This window comes from Cucurbita pepo, chromosome 19 (genome assembly GCF_057944985.1).
Source record: "Cucurbita pepo subsp. pepo isolate OVF chromosome 19, ASM5794498v1, whole genome shotgun sequence".
Classification (NCBI taxonomy): Eukaryota; Viridiplantae; Streptophyta; class Magnoliopsida; order Cucurbitales; family Cucurbitaceae; genus Cucurbita; species Cucurbita pepo.
This window is the reverse complement of record NC_141816.1, coordinates 2066663-2083261: the sequence shown is the minus strand read 5'-3', so window position 1 is coordinate 2083261 and position 16599 is coordinate 2066663. Positions and strand designations below refer to the sequence as shown.

Below are 16599 nucleotides of genomic sequence, written 5' to 3'. Positions count from 1 at the left end.
TTAAAAAATTTTATTTATCCACGATGCATGTTACATTCATGATTAAAATTTTATAAAACTCAAATATTAAGTATTTACGAGTCGCATCTATAACATCTATTACAAACGTCAAATATTCTTAATTTTTGTAATAATCTTAAAGTAGGATATGATAGAATTGTAACTCTATTTTCTAGATGATTGGATTCGTCAGACTGATCCAACAAAAATTGATTGTGTAAAATAATTAATTTAAATTATTTAAACTATATGTTTATTTATTAAAATCAAAATAGAAAATTAATAAATGCAATTAACAATTTTAGGGGATTAAATAAATGCAAACCATTAAGTTCATTGATCAATTTTTTTAATTATTAATTAAATTTGAAATATAATTACATTTTTGTCCTCAAGAAAATGTGTGGGCTCAAATTCTCTTCGCACGTGAGCTCACTGACCCCTCTAATTTCAAATTAAAAAATATAAAATAATAATTTTAAAAAATCTTGGACAAAAAATTGGTAGGTTATTCTCAAATTATAGCGAGAATTACGGAGCTTTATTTATTTATTATTTATTATTTATTTATTTATTTATTATGATTATTATTTTTTGGGAAAAGATATATAATTTAATTTGAAAAGTTGAAAAACAAATTCAAAAAATGTCATTCGAGCTCGAGAAATTGACTACCTTGAGCACTAGTGGAGGTGGAATACTCTTCTTTATACTTGAAGTTTTCTCTGGATGGGGTCTGAAGGTCCGACAGTCTATGTAGGTATAGTTGCCGGCTAACCGTCCATTCCTAGGATGATGTTGACATAACTAATGTCTAGGTCAACCAACGTCACCTCTAAGGTCCTTCCTGTGATCACAACTCTATAGACCTTCATTTTCTAGGTGGCTAATAGGTCTACTACAGCACGTGTGGATACAATAAGAGGTACTTTTAAAGACTCTAGGCCTAACACATCTTATCCGATAAATTCCTCTAATATAAAGGAGTGGGTAGAGTTTGAGTCGAATATCCAAGAATGGGGATGGTACATGTGACTACTGCATCAAGGTTGTCAGCTCTCTTGGCTATGGTAGCATGAGAAACAACATGCTCTTATTGCAATCTCCTTTGCTCCACTAATGGCGGCGGCGGCGGCGGCTGTTGTTCTTGATTCAGGCTCACTTGTTTGTTACCTTGAACTCTCATGTGTGAATTGGACGTGCTCCATCTTTTTAGCTTGTTGTCGATGCATATCCAATAAGATGACGTCCATTAGAGTAGTGGTGTAGTCATTTGAGTCAGCACAAACCTTGATTAACACGGTGAACTCCAGGTTGTATTCCTCTATCGTATTATCTCCTTGCTTGAGGCTTAGGAATGCATCCTAGTTCTTGAACATGGCTACAGTAGGGTAATTATAATGACCCAGATTCACCGCCAACAGATATTGTCTTATTTGGGCTTTCCCTTTCGGACTTCCTCTCAAGGCTTTAAAACGAGTCTGCTAGGGGAAGGTTTCCACACCCTTATAAATGGTGATTTGTTCTCCTCCCCAACCAATGTGGGACATCACAATCCACCTCCCTTCAGGGCACAGCGTCCTCCCCGACACTCTTTCCTTCCTCCAATCGATGTGGGACCGCCCCTAAATCCACCCCCTTTGGGGCCCAGCGTCCTTACTGGCACACAGCCTCGTGTCTACCCCCCTTCGGGGAACAGCAAGAAGGCTAACACATCGTCCGGTGTCTAGCTCTGATACCATTTGTAACGACCCAGATCCACCGCCAGTAGATATTGTCCTCTTTGGGCTTTCCCCTTCGGGCTTCCCCTCAAGACTTTAAAATGCGTATGCTAGGGGAAGGTTTCCACATCTTTATAAATGGTGATTTGTTTTCCTCCCCAACCCCCAACTAACGTGGGACATCACAGTAATGCTTTTTGAAGGACGCCTCCCTAAACTGGGCCCATGGGATGACCCCTCATTCAGCGTTCAAAGTCTTTGAAGTGGCTTCCACGAAAAGTGTCTCCCCTTTGCACATGTAGGTGGCTCAATGTACCTTGTAATTTTGTAGACAATTTATGTATTGGAATGTTGTTTCGATTACTTCCAATTAGGCCTCACAAGCTATTAATCCACCTTTCCTCACGAGGGACTACAACGCCTCTAGTGTAAACGTGATTGTAGGTTGTATTGGGGGAGTACCCTGTTGGGGCTCGACCCTTAGTTTTCGTCTGCAAGTGTTGTGCTTGGGCTTGGGGCATTTCCACCTCTAGTACTCCTTCTGTAAAATTCTCAAAAGTCAACCTTCGACTTCGAGTAGCAAGTGCCTTTCTCTTAGGTGACATGACTTAGTCTGAAAAGAACATTTAAGGTTACCTATTTAAGGTATCTTAAGGTTATTTTAAATCTTTATTTTAATCAGTAACCTTAAAATTAGTGAATAAAAAAATAATATGTTTGAACAAATATATATATTTTTTTTATTTAAAAAACTTGTTCACTGAACTTTTGTATTAATTAATAATAAAAATTTTGAATTTAAAGATGAAATTTGAAAAAGAAAAAAAGAAAGTAACGGTCAAATTTTGCCGACAGATAAGGCGAGACGTTGAGATGAGCTGGAAAATCTGAACGCCAACAAAACTAGCCGTTAATCTGACCCAGCTTTTCCATCTCTTTTATGAATTTTTTAAAAAGTTCGAGAAAGGATTGCTAAAGAAAATTATATATATTAATTTTTTTTTTGTATATATAAAAGAATTTAACTTAAATTACAAATTTACTCTATAAAATTTCAATTTTTTATTTTGTATTTATAAAGTTTCTAATTAATTTTTTAATTTATAAATATTTTATAGTTTCTTAAAACTTTAAATTTTATAAAATTTTAAAATATGAAGTGATTTAATAGATTTAAAATTAAATTTGATGTTTACATAACTATATGTATTTCACACATTAATTTATAAAAAACATAAACCATCATTTTTGTAAGATTTTTTTTTAAGTTACAAAATTGTAATAGCTCAATGTCACCGCTAGCATATATTGTTCGCATCGGCCCGTTACATATTCTCGTCAACCTCATGGTTTTAAAACGCATCTACTAGAGAGAGGTTTTCACACTCTTATAAAAAAATGTTTCGTTTCCTTCTCCAATCGATGTGAGATCTCACAACCCCACCTCCCTTGGGGGCCAGTGTCTTCACTGGCACACCGCGCAATGTTTGACTCTGATACCATCTGTAACATCTCAAGGCCACTGTTAACCGATATTTTCCGTTTTAGCCCATTATGTATCATCGTCATCCTCATAGTGTTAAAACGTGTCTATTAGGGAGACGTTTCCACACTCTTAGAAAAAAAATGTTTCGTTTCACTCTCCAACAAATATGAAATCTCACAATTTTCTTCTCAAATTCAATACAAAAAAAGTTGAATAATTTAGAACATATGAACAACACTATTATTGTTCGTGTCGAGACGTGGGACAAGAACCTTTTGAGTTAGTAGAGTTGATCGTCTTAATTATCTAAAATCACTTTAAAAAGAGAAGGATAATCATCAGACTCTCGACTCACAATTTTAAGTATGTGGCTTCAGTTGAGTGCTCAGGTATGCTATTAGTTCTTTGAATTGGTGCTTGTCGTGCATTCGAGAGATTGAGGCCTCAGGTAGAGGAAGTCTTATTAAAGCATAAGCTCTTATGATTTTGCTTTTAATTTTCCAAAACGTCTCGTATCAACGGAGATAGTATTCCTTTATAAACCTATGATCTTCTCCTCAATTAGCCAATGTAGGACTCTTCCGAACAATCTTCAACAATCCACACCTTGAACAAAGTACATCATAGAGCCTCCTCTAAGGCCTATGGAGCCCTCGAACAATCTCTCTTTAATCGAGGCTCGACTCCTTCTCTAGAGCTCTCGAACAAGGGGAACAAACTACACCATTTGTTCGACACTTCACTCACTTTTGACTACATCTTAGAGGCTCACAACTTCTTTATTCGACACTTGAGGATTCTATTGACATGGTCAAGTACTTAAAGGCATGACTTTGATACCATGTTAGGAATCACAGACAACTCTCATGGCACGAAAGGTCTCATACGAATGAAGATAGTATTCCTTATAAACTTATGATCTTTTCGTTAATTAGCCGATGTCGGACTCTTCCCAACAGTCCTCAACACATATTCCTATCGTGCACCATCCAACCTTAGAGATCATAGTTTTGAGTTTAAATACATAAGGGAATAGAATACGAAACAACTAGACAAAACTAACACAAAACTAGTAGAGGCTCTCAACCCTAGGTTTGGTTCTCTATGGCATCTGCTTCAGATCTATTCCCGTCCTCGACTAGCTTCTAGTCATTACCTGAAAAAAAATATGTAAAAGGTAGAGCGAGTATAAAAACGGATAATATAAGTAGTTATTTATAGGCTCGTAATCGTGTCCATGATGAATGCAAGTGTACTACACTCTATAACCTAACTAAAGGCATATCATGATTTCACTTCTAAGGCAACACTAGTGCACCATGTCTATGATTCAGATCATGATTCAAATTCTATATTTGGCATATGTTGGCCCCAACAACCTCTTCGTCCCCCGCGACGCGACGTAGTATGGGTCATGACTCCTGTTAAGCAAAACATCCCACTGAAGAAGAGAAAAATATATGATCATGATTTACCCTTGAGGTTTGAGGTGACTTACGGAGTAAAGTGGGTATGAGTTGAGTGGCATGATAGGCTTGGGGTTTGGGTTATGCATATTCTCGGGTCTGGCCTACTCGGCTTTGCTCATGACTCCAAAACAATATCGTATGTTCATAAGTTCATGGTTCTAGCACTAAGGGTCCATCATAAATACTCAAGACATAACCTAGGCATGTGTCATAACACGAGGTTCATAAGCCATACTTCTAGCATACAGGTCACAAACATGGGTCGGGTTGGGTCAGGTATACTTCACCAAATAGGACGTTGGAAACATAATTTTACAATACAAAATTCACTCATTCCCATATATGGTAAGTAGATGATTAATTCTCTCGAAGGCTTGTTTCGAGACTTGAACAATGAGATTTCACGCTTTCGAGAGAGATTTAGTTAAATATAATTACGAACAATTCAGGATTAAATACACTTTAACCGACCAACCAACAACGAAGGCAACCAAGAAAAGATTTAAACTACTTGTCGTAACGCTTTGTAAGCCCCCAACAACCATGGGTCGGGTCGGGGGTAGGGTCGGGTCGGGTCGGGGGTAGGGTCGGGTCGGGTCGGATCATCTGGTTGACACCGGACGCCGGAAGCAAAGAGAATTTGGAAGTGGAAATTCGTGTTCGTTGTTCAATGAAGGCCAACAACTGAGGGACTCCCCAAAAAAAGCAGAGAGAATTTCGCCGGGATCGTAATCGAAGACCAGGGTGAAATCAATCAGCGTGTGGATTTTGAATTTCATTTTGGAATTAAGGGGGTTCGTGGTCAATGGTCCTCGACTCCCAACTTCATATTTCGTCAATGGAAGGTCAGAATTCTCTCTCTAACTCCGAATTTCTCTATCAAGTTCATCGGATTTCTATTCCGGTGCTCATGCTGGTGAGTGAGGAGTTTTTGTGGTTCTTTCTGTATTTCATTTCTCTTGTTGTTTACTTTTTTAGGAAATTTTTATATGGAGTTGACGAACTGAGTTTAGAATTGAGATGAAAATTCGGGGGTTTCTTTGTGGTAGATGATTTAGGGTTTCTGAGTTTAGGTTATTTTGGTTCGTTCTATCATTTTGGAAGTCTTGTTGAATTGTTGATTCATAATCGTGGTGATTGGTGTGGTGTTTCTGATTGTGGTTTGATTAATTGGAAGTGAAATTAACTGCTGAGAACTGGAATAGGAAACAACCTCTTGAAACTGGAGCAGGTTGCGTTTTATAGCATTGAGAACTGCCATTCGCGCTCTGATTACAATGGTAAGGAGTGAAGGCAGTGTGTCAAGGGGGAATTTTGAGTGATTGTTGGTGTCTGGGTAACCATTTTGATATCTTGTCAATTCTCTGGGATGTATGCTCTTACGTGCATTCATCTCTGTTGCTGAGGTGCTCTTTCGTGCATATTATGCTTGGTGTCACAATCGCCTTTTTCTTGGCAGCAGATTTGGCGATTGTGCGACACTCACTTTTAGCACTGAGTGAGTCAAGCCAACTTCGGATCGCGTCGCCTACGGCCGGGCAATGTATGCTCAAGCCTTTGGCCTCGATTTGAGAAGAAGGTTTTAGAAAACGGGGTAGAGAGATTTGGAAAAGAGAGTTTGAAAGCAAGGTTAAGAGAGAGATTGAAAGCGGTGTTATATAGCATGCAAGAAAAAGGCAACAACAACGGCTTAAATAGTATATAACTTTTCGGGTAGGGAGAATTTGACAACTAATTTCATCTCCCTATAGTACATTTTGAGGCATTTCATGTCTACCAGGCGTAGACATGATTTTGCCGAAACGTCAGACTCTTAGGAAAAACAAGAAGGAAATTATACAACATGAAAGTAGTAAAGGAAGACGATAAAGTAGTACAAGGCAAGGGTTTTGGCATGTAATGAGCATGCAGTCGTGCAAGCATGACCATGACACTTGGCTTGACAGTGCAAGCTATGACTTGATATGGAGTGTCGTTTGATAACTATTTTGTTTTGAAAATCGTGCTTATTTTCTTATTGTTTATTTTCTGTGGTTTTCACTTTTAAAGAAATATCTGAATTCTTTCCGTAACAAAATCAAGTTTTTTGTATGCCTTTGTATTCTTTAATTTATTCAATGAAGAATCGGTTTCTTATAAAAAAAATTTCAAAAACCAAATCGGTATCTAACAGCGCGTTTGAAGCACAATTTTGTGATTGTTTTTTATGAAATTTAAGCCTAATAGTTTTAATCAACTTTCTTGTTCATGCTGATATTGAAATTGATTTTAAATTTTTTTATTAAATAAAAAGGCATTAATATTTTTTGGGTAAGTCACCAAAAACGTGGTTTCATTAAGCTAAATGACTAGCTTGGAAAAGGAGTCCAAACACCAGCTGGTCATGTATGAACTTCAATCCAAGAACCTTTTCTTCCGTATCTGTATGAACCGATATTATTACATTCCAATTTATTCCCAATATCTCTCAAGGAAAATTCCGAATTGGATCCAAAATTGATGGGTTAGTGTGAGCTTATCCGTGTGGTTATCCACTCTTCAAACAGGAATCAATTTTCTAAAAGATTCTGGCATTCGTGCTTTGGTGGGTCTCCGAGATCCTTTCGATGACCTATGTTGTGTTGAAGGGATATCGATATGATCCGATTGATTGCGTAAAATCTGCGGTAGCAATGGAACTAGGAAAAGTATACAGAAAAGACAGTTCTTTTCTATTCTATTAGTATGAGTTAGTGATCTCGGCTCAGTGAGCCCTTTCTTCCCTTTCTTCCGTGATGAATAAAACCTAGCTACAGAAACTTGAGTGATAAAAAGGTGTTAAGCCTAAATCTCCTAAACCTCTTTCCAAGACCTCTCCACCACAATGATAATTTCACTATTCCTATCTAGCCAAATACGTCACATGGGAGAAGAACAAAAATCAAAATTTCTATAAGCTAGTTATCTTTTGAGAGAGAAAGAAACTGGCCAAATTTGAGAATTCTGAATCATATTTTTAGGTAGTGAGTGAGCTTTTGTTGCCATCAAAGCTTAATGATCACGTTGGCTTTGTTAAAATTTATATAATGTTTTGCTAACCAGCTTGAGGCTAATTGATCGACATCTTCCGACAGGTGTATCACCAGACCAGGAATCCGTGGATTCTGGAACGAAAAGGTCCAGTGTATCATCTGGAAGTAAGTCTAGAAACCGGAACGAGTTTCTTTACAAATTCTTGGACAGTGAAATCTTTACGGCCAAACTTGAGGATTGGTTTGAAGAAGTGTTAGAGAATTCTAAAACCAAAAAGTCTGTTTTCGATGTTCCGTTTGAGTTGATAGATTTACAGAAGTTTGACTATGCACTAGAAGGTATTTCATTTCAGCAGCTGGTTCGAATGCCGAGTGCTATTTGTGCTTCGGCCTCTGATGGCGTGGAAGCAACTGCTTATCTTGCTGTTGAGGATTTTCTTCATGCATGTGTGAAAGGTTTGTGGGAGGCATTTTGGGGGAGTCAAGATCAGTCCCTGCCTTTCACTGTTGCTTGTTTGTACAGGGATAATTTAAAATTTTACCATGCTGAGAAGGCCATTGCTACAGGGAAGCTGGAAGGTCTTTCGGCCACTGGCATACTGTTGAAGAACCCTCGACATCCCCATGGGAAGTGGGGCCAAATTCTTACGCTTGCTGTACTGAGTCCTGATATCGGAAACCTCGCTGTGGACCATGAGAGTTATCCTTCTTCATCTGTCTTAGGCAAGGCCCTTTTTTATGCTATCCGCATGCTGTTGTCAAGAAGTTTGAACAAATCGAACTATTCACTGAGTTTAAACTCCGTTTTTGTTCTTCTTGTCGATTCACAGTATGGAGGAGTAATAAAAGTTGAAGGAGATTTAAGTAGATTGGAGTGCGATCCGAATAATGCGTATGAATGTGCTGCTGAATGGATAAAACGATATGCTACAATATCAGTTTCTCAAATTGATAGGATCTGGAATGAGCTTGGAAATGCAAACTGGGGAAATATTGGGGCCTTACAAATACTTTTTGCAACCTTCCATTGTATAATGCAATTTGCTGGAGTTCCGACGCACTCAATTGAGGATCTAGCTGCCGAGCATAGTTCTCGTTTGCAAACGAGAAGAGCAGAGAGGCAGTTGGGCGACGTGAGATCGAATGGGAATGGTATGTTTAGGTTCCAACGGCGAAGTGTTTCCCCTGAAATTGTTGAAGTTCAGGAAGATTCGATCAATGTTAAGTCGGAAGAGATAGTTAAGTTGGAAGTAGGATCCGTGTTGTGGTTGGAGGATTCGAACTGGCAAAAGGGTTATCAGATTAATGAACTCCTGACTTCTGGTGAGTTTCAATTTTATGTTGCTTCTCCTGTTGAAGAACCTGGAAAGAGTCTGTTTCTTTACGTCGGATCTCGAATTTCCCAGCTCGAAGCATGGGAAGATATGAACTGGTGGTATCAAGTACAGAGGCAGACCAGGGTGTTGACTGTAATGAAACAGAAAGGTCTATCTAGCAAGTATCTACCACAATTGAGTGCATCTGGGAGGATCATCCATCCCGGTCGGTGTCATAGACCCAGCTCGGGTCAGAACTGCGACCACCCATGGTGTGGCACGCCTATTCTTGTGACCAGCCCAGTTGGTGAAACTGTAGCAGACATGGTAAATGGTGGTAGATTTAGTCCTGAAGAAACATTAAGGTGTTGCCATGACTGCTTGTCTGCACTCTCAACTGCTGCTTCAGCTGGAATCCGACATGGAGATATCCGACCAGAGAATGTGATTTGTGTGAGATCGGGTGTGAGACGATCTTATTTTGTTCTTATCGGCTGGGGACATGCGATTCTTGAAGACAGGGACCGCCCTGCTTTGAATCTTCACTTCTCATCCACTCTTGCTCTACAGGAGGGGAAGCTCTGCTCGGCATCAGATGCTGAGAGCCTAGTTTATATGCTTTATTATGCCACTGGTGGTGCTTTTCCCGACCTGGATTCCGTTGAGGGGGCGCTATTGTGGCGAGAGACCTCTTGGTCAAGGAGGTCAATTCAGCATAAGCTTGGTGACATGTCGACAGTACTGAAAGCATTCGCTGACTACGTTGATAGTCTTTGTGGAACTCCATATCCAATGGACTATGACATCTGGTTAAGAAGGTTGCGGAGAAATATCCACGATGATGATCCGGGAAAGGAAATCGATACGTCTGGCTAGCTCGCTTTTATTAGCTATAGTGTAAATTTCTACTCTATTGCTGACATCCATCTCTTCCAACTGTGTTATGCATTTTTGGTTGGAAGAAGACCAGATGGTTCAGGTAAGTTAATGGCTCGATTACATTCCTGAAGTTCGAACTTTCGACTCAATGCTGTCGCTACTAGGAAGGAATGTTTCAGTCAGCTTGTTATCTTTGTTCGTTTTCGAGCTGGAGTTAATCGACCCTGTAAGGGACATTGATCTAGATGCACCTAACAAGATTGCACTGCTCGTTACCTCTGTTACCGTTGCTCGATGCGGACAAGTGCAGCTACGATCGTGGTCGACGCTGATTTATAACTGTGTGACCAAGCTAAACACCATGATGTTTCCATGTAAGTGCATATGTAAAGTAGATTTTAGTATTGCGTTTGGTGTGAAGGGTAGATTTGTATATGTGTTTTTGGTTGCCACTAGGAAGAAGAGTTTGGATGTTTATGATGAGAAGAGTATTAACATTCTGAAGGAATTTGTAATTTCTGATAATGGATAGCCTTCTTTCTTAAGAAGAGTTGGATTTTTCCTTGGTTTGTTGTATACTTTTTGGTGTAATTAATAAAGTTTACCAAAGATTTGCAACCTGTGCTGAAATTTATCATCACAGAAATTTGGAGCATGTTTGAGCTAATTTTGCACGTTTAGAATCACTTTTTCAAATATGTCTCTAATCATTTAAAATTAATTAAAATAGTCTAAAAACCAATTCGTATAACTTTTCATGAGTTTATGATTTTCCTCTATCGATAAGTTATATGTTATTTATGTCGTTACGTTGCCTTTTGCTGATAGTTATATAACGTTGCTTTAAATCTTTTCTTATTCTTACTTTCAAACTCACTTTCAAAATCTCTCCTCCATTTTCTAAAAACTTTCTTCTCAAACGGGGTTAGAGGCTTGAGCATACGTTATTCAGTTGTAGGCAACACGAATACAGATTGGTTTGACTTCCCCTAGTGTTAGGAGTGAGTGCCGCTTGTTAAACGGGGTTAGAGCTTGAGCATACGTTATCCAGCTGTAGGCAACACGAATACAAATTGGTTTAACTTTCCCTAGTGTTAGGAGTGAGTGCCGCACAATCACAAAGTCCAATGCTAAGTGTGACAACAAAATCCAATGCTAAGAAAAGTGCGACAGTAATTAGTTAAAAAAATAGACAATCTTATGAATGATGAACATGCTGTGTTCTTAAGAGCAAGATCTTCTACTGGCTTACAGGAGAAAATTCCCAATTTGATTAAGAACAGTACAATAAAGCAGTATGGAAATCACAATAAGTTTATCTGTTCCTGAATCCTTGGAAAATTCTTACAGGGTGCTCTAACCAGACGCTTGAAACTAAATAAAGCAATTGCAGTACAGTAAGAACACCTAAAAATATCTAACTTAATCAGCATCCATCTCTTCCAGGGCAGCTTTAGCTGCTGCCTTTGCTTCCCCTAGAAGATCCTCCGGGACCTGAAAATGGAAGAAGCATGTGGTTGAACTAGCTTTGCAGAGAGCCACTTCCCTAATACTAAAGTATTTCAGGGCAACGTGAATCGGATACTAGCTATAACTATAGTATGTTCATACTACACTAATATTACTTTCAACTACATTGTTCGCATTAAATCGTAACGTGATTTAATAGTAGTAGGCAGCTATACCATCCTATTTTTTCCACAGGAATTATGTACCACTGAAAAAGTTCATGAACCGTAGATTTCTGTCACAACTTCCAGAAGATCCGAAGGCAAACTAAGTTTAAGGTAATCGGTTCAGAATTTAGATGCAGCTTTCCACAATCAAATTTATGTACCGCTAATATTCAGCTACCCATAATCGATGTTGATATGAAGAACAGAATTAGTATACTAATATCATGACATATCATGTAACCAAATTTTGAAAAGAACAATTGCAATTTATTTTCTTCTATAACATTAATAGTACCTTCTGATGTTGGCGGTTGGATTCGTCACAGATCCAACTCATTTCCAACTCGAAGTCCTTGTCCTTTGCCTCATCATGTACTCCATAAATACTGCTCGCCAAAAGAGCAACCAAGAGTTAGATTCTAATCAAGCATTTGCTCGGACAAACTACAAGATAACTTGTTTTAGCAAAGCCCAACAACTCAGAAGTTACTCACATCTTGGCTACTTCAATGACCCCTTGCCGACATGTCATTTCAGAGAGCTTCAACTTTTCAATTTCCCTGTCATAGCATTCTTGTAGATCAGGAATATTACTTAAATTATCATGAATAAGGATAACAGTCAATTTGTTAGTGAGATGTTAAATTGATGGATATATTCAAAGGTGGTGAGATATTATGAATAAGGGTGTATTAGAAAGTGCCCATTCTTGTAAACAAAAGTGCTTTTTAACTTTAAGCACTTCAGTAAAAAGTACTTTTTGGTTCTATATTAATCAAAGTTCTTTTTTAAATACCTTCCGGTTGAGCACTTAGGCTGAAAAATTACACAAGTACTCATTGTTTGAGTATTTCTAAATAACTGTTTTAATACGAACATGAGAATGTTCACTTTGAACACTTGTAAATTACTTCCAAACATGATTTTGAGTGGAAGGTGCTTTGGACTTGTATCAACTATAAGGTCATGTACAACAAAATCATTATTCTGTAAGTTCAATATTGGCTACATTATCCACCATAAATTAGTCAATAAATTCGCAATGTAACAAGAAGGTTCTACAACTAAAATCCCTGATATGAATATTATTTTCCAAGATTATGAGTAATGAGCATTCACATTCAATCATAGAAAGCTACACATGAATCTCCTACAGAAACATCTTTAGGTAGCAATCTGCCACTTATGCCATTTGTTTATATTACTGTGAATATCGATTGTAGTAGTCATGCATCCACATTTTTGAAAACTCATTCTCATTAAATTCAATTAGATAGCAACCGAGGAGTGTCTAGTCAATCCCCCCAAAAGAAGAATCATGACAAGTAAATCTTTAATCTTACGTTTTTGCAGCCTGCCTGCCCTTTCCAATTGCAGCGCCATAGTACCTCTGGAAAAACCCACAAAAAAAATGTAAGTTCATAGCAGTGATAGATGTGCATAAGTAGTTTGCAAGCGCTGTGAACAAAACAGCATTAAAGTTAAAACTGAATATCACAAGTCTGCAACATGTCAATGCATAAACTCACATAAGAAACACCGGATGGTTCAACCATGTACAATTGTGGTCCATCTCTATCATAACCTCCAAGAATAACGCCACATCCAAAAGGTCTGCAACATTAACTTTAATTCTATTTAAGGAGAAAAGAAGGAAGCAATTTCAAATTACTATAGGTCTTACTGAAATCGTGACAAACCTGAGCCACCAGTAGAGTGTACAGAGATGCACATAACTGGCAACACGATCAGCTAGTTCCTTTACAGGGATTGGTTCACCATAAACACTACATAAGGAGTCCATAACAAAACAAGATAAGCATTCAATAGGATAATGCAAAAACAACAATACATCTCAGATAACCTCAGATAAAGCATTAGATTAATTGATAACTTTTCTCATGACCATATGGCCTGTATGCCTTCACTTTTAAATTTAAAGTGCTCTAGACACCATTGTTTTCTCCCATCAGTAAAGTATCTCACTGTACCTATGTATGGTTAACGTGTATGCAGAGCTAGAAGTTCATGAAGGCATGTACTTTCTAGAGAAAAACAATTCATTTGCATGTGACAGTTCAATAATTCAATCATCGTCACTTTGTTTCCCAGGGAATGGTTTACTGGTACAATTATACTTGTGCCTAAGACATAATGAATAATAATACTGTTCGTCTATTATGTCGTATCTTAATCGTAGAAGACTTGTTACTGGTAAACCTCTATTTAAAATATATTTAATCAGGACTCAGGAATCATACTCAAACATAAGCAGAAAACTGAATTAACTCAAAGTATCGTCACCAGAAACATTCATATCCAATATGCATTCTTACAGAACAACAAATTTCATTATGTATAGAGTGGGAGGTGTGGGTTATTGGAGACTGTCTAAAATAGAAGAGTCCCAACCTTTCATAGTTGGTTGCTTCAGACTTCGCTCGAGCAACTATTTGCCTTCCATCTGCTGCTAATCCTGCCACAGCCTGTTATTGAATGACGAAGTACATCAATAAGAAAAAGATTAGAATGCAAGCCCATGTAGCTTTACAGTTCACTTCTTGCTATATGTTAAACTTCAAACACTTGAACATGAGAAGATCCAAGAAAATGAACTTTTCTATTCCATTATTCATATGCAAGTCTCCACCCAGTCAAGGCACCCTCCTTAATCAGTAATCTACGACCATTATGTAATAAAAGCTTAAAAAAAAAATCAAAACCCTCATACAAGACTACTTGAATTCAAAAGCAGTGATGGGGAAAACACAAGGGAAATACCATGCCAGAATGACGATGAACGGCGTGAATTCTTCTATTAGAACCAGGAAGCATCATCTTCGAGGTAATTAGCTTTTCCACGCCCTGAATCAATAACACCCCCATCAGATTCGCACGTGAGAGACACTCCACCACAAACCACAAACAAGAGGAAACACACTCAAAAGCGTTCTAAAACTTACCATAACGACTCCATCTTTGCATTTGATTCCAATAACAGTCCTGCAAACGAATTCCAGACCCAGCTCACATAAAAAGGAAATCGAAAAATCCCTAACTACCTCAGGGAAAGTCCATGGAAGAAAGAAGGGGAAGAGAAAAAAAAAGAAAGACATACCCACTGTTGTCGACGGCCTTTGCGGCGTACTCGATCTGGAAAACACGGCCATCGGGGGAGAATGTGGTGACCGAAAGATCGTAACCAGTGCCTATGCTGCTCATTGTTTCTGGTTCTTTGCCCTAACCGAGAGCGAGTTTCGATTGGTGATCTGTGGAGCAGGAAATGAAAAAGTGGAGCTTATGAAGAAGACGACCGAGCTTTGTACTTCTCTCTACTCTTCAATTTCTTTCTTCACAAGAAAATCTTTTGCCTTCGCGTGGGTAATTTCAAGGTTTTGTTTAGGATAATAATACACCTAAAATAAACATTTGTTTTTGAAAGGATGATAGGGCTATTGTGATCTATGCTCCCTCCGGGTTTGATGGATGGATGTTATCTCTCTGTTGAGCTTGTTTCCTTGTATGTGTGTTAGCTCCCGGTATTTGACTTTGTGTTATCCCTATAGAGCGTGTTTATCTACACATCTCCAATAGACTGATCTCCTTAGGAGCGTGAGCAACGGTAAGAGGGTCTAGACCCTAGTTCCCAGGCTAAAAAACACTCGAGGAGTCAAAACAAAATAGTATGGAGTTAGAAGTCCACGTTAAGCCACATAGTCACCCTAGTCGCCTTAGAAACCCAATAGATCTTCTCAAACCCCAGATATGACTGAGTTAAAGTTTAAATCATGGATTATGTGCTTAGGTGATCGATAAGAATAAGAATATCTCTCTAGCAAAATATGCATGAGAGAACTTAATTGAGATTAGGATGCTATAGCTAGTGCCGTTTACATGTTGACTCAGGTCAGTACATTTTGAGTAGACCTTGCACCCCCAGGATCGTGAGCGATAAGAGGTTTAGACCTATGTGCACCTAGAGATTGGTTTGACCCAAGGAGCTAACCCCGAATGTTCTGGAAACGAGAGATGAGATTTAAACCGCTTAGAAGCCCCTAAGAATCTCGTATGTCTCCACAAAAACCAAGGACGACCAAGGTAGCTCATTAGGCTATAACGGTGTGAATAGTGTCACCAGTTTGTCTACTACCCTTTCTACTCCGATATTGTACCGTCGAGACCTACTCTAGTAGTAGTACCATGGAGCAAGGCATCGCCAGTTAGGGTAGCGCGAAATGTGAAAATGGTCAGGGGTCTCATGAACAAGACCCTTGTGCTGTAAACCCGTCCCTGACCGGGGGAGCGTGGGACCATATAGGTTAACCTAGTAGTTGACCGACACACAAGGGATCGCTTCTCCCAAACTTCGGTGACTTTATGGTCCGGTGGGAGGGTTCGTCAGCTAACCCCATGGATGATGTTCAGATTCAGATCTAGCCATAATGACTCACAGCTTATGAGGTCACGTCTCAATTTAGAACACTGGTCATTCATTGCATAAGCAAGACAAGCCACCTAAGTCATAGAAAAGAAAGATCGAAAAACTAGTACATACCGTAGGGGTACACTTCAATCCAAAGACTCGCTCAGAATGTTGGGGTACCCAGTTGCTTAGATAGCATTGAAACCTAGGTTCGAACTTCCTAGAACCTAGAGTAAAGCTCGTGGATGCTTACTAGGTTAAGGATGCGATGAGAGCCTACAAATAGGTTGCTTAGTGAGTATAGGCGGCTGGTCGAGGTGGAGAAGCGTTTGAAAGTTGTGCGGTGACTCAAATTTTTTGTTCCAACCTTTATGGTTTGTGGTTGGGGAGTTGAGGTTGGTCGGGTTATATGAACACCTCTAGTAGACTTTGATCCACCAAAGTTAAAATTATTATTATTATTTTTTTTTTTGGGTTCCAAATCCAAACCATTGATTGAACTTTGTTTAAATCCTAACCGTGGATTGAACTTAAGAAGATTAATAAGGATTGCAATTGTTGATATACAAAATTTAGTACTGGAAAAGAATGCTTAGAAGTTAAGAAACGAAAATAAGC

General features: G+C 38.6%; 2 protein-coding genes across 3 annotated transcripts; one reads left to right on the top strand and one right to left on the bottom strand.

The window, feature by feature from the left end:
* Nucleotides 1–5312: 5312 nt before the first annotated feature.
* Nucleotides 5313–11837, top strand: LOC111782039 (uncharacterized). 2 transcript variants are annotated; one of them, XR_015414575.1, is made up of 3 exons: nt 5313–5521; nt 7790–10256; nt 11587–11837. XR_015414575.1 is itself a non-coding variant. In XM_023662806.2 (2 exons), the coding sequence occupies exons 1-2, from the start codon at nt 5482–5484 to the stop codon at nt 9877–9879; spliced, it is 2130 nt and encodes a 709-aa protein (XP_023518574.2). In that variant the 5' UTR covers nt 5313–5481; the 3' UTR covers nt 9880–10440. The 2 variants fall into 2 exon arrangements, 1 of the variants encoding a protein (XP_023518574.2); XM_023662806.2 differs by lacking the exon at nt 11587–11837 and having other exon boundaries at nt 7790–10440.
* On the bottom strand, nt 11131–14946 carry LOC111781372 (proteasome subunit alpha type-3). The gene is made up of 10 exons (XM_023661925.2): nt 14677–14946; nt 14522–14561; nt 14340–14423; nt 13971–14044; nt 13259–13345; nt 13088–13172; nt 12902–12948; nt 12053–12118; nt 11854–11944; nt 11131–11376 (listed from the first exon to the last, which is right to left on the bottom strand). Exons 1-10 carry the CDS (start codon nt 14778–14780, stop codon nt 11305–11307), a joined length of 750 nt encoding a protein of 249 aa, XP_023517693.1. The 5' UTR covers nt 14781–14946; the 3' UTR covers nt 11131–11304.
* Nucleotides 14947–16599: the final 1653 nt, after the last annotated feature.

Coding starts and splice junctions, on each gene's coding strand:
- LOC111782039 (XM_023662806.2), top strand. CDS start 5,482: ATGGTCCTCGACTCCCAACTTCATATTTCGTCAATGGAAG. Junction 5,522..7,789: donor TCATATTTCGTCAATGGAAG/GTCAGAATTCTC, acceptor ATCTTCCGACAG/GTGTATCACCAGACCAGGAA.
- LOC111781372 (XM_023661925.2), bottom strand. CDS start 14,780: ATGAGCAGCATAGGCACTGGTTACGATCTTTCGGTCACCACATTCTCC. Junction 13,173..13,258: donor ACACTCTACTGGTGGCTCAG/GTTTGTCACGAT, acceptor TTAATGTTGCAG/ACCTTTTGGATGTGGCGTTA. Junction 11,945..12,052: donor GTCATTGAAGTAGCCAAGAT/GTGAGTAACTTC, acceptor TTTGGCGAGCAG/TATTTATGGAGTACATGATG.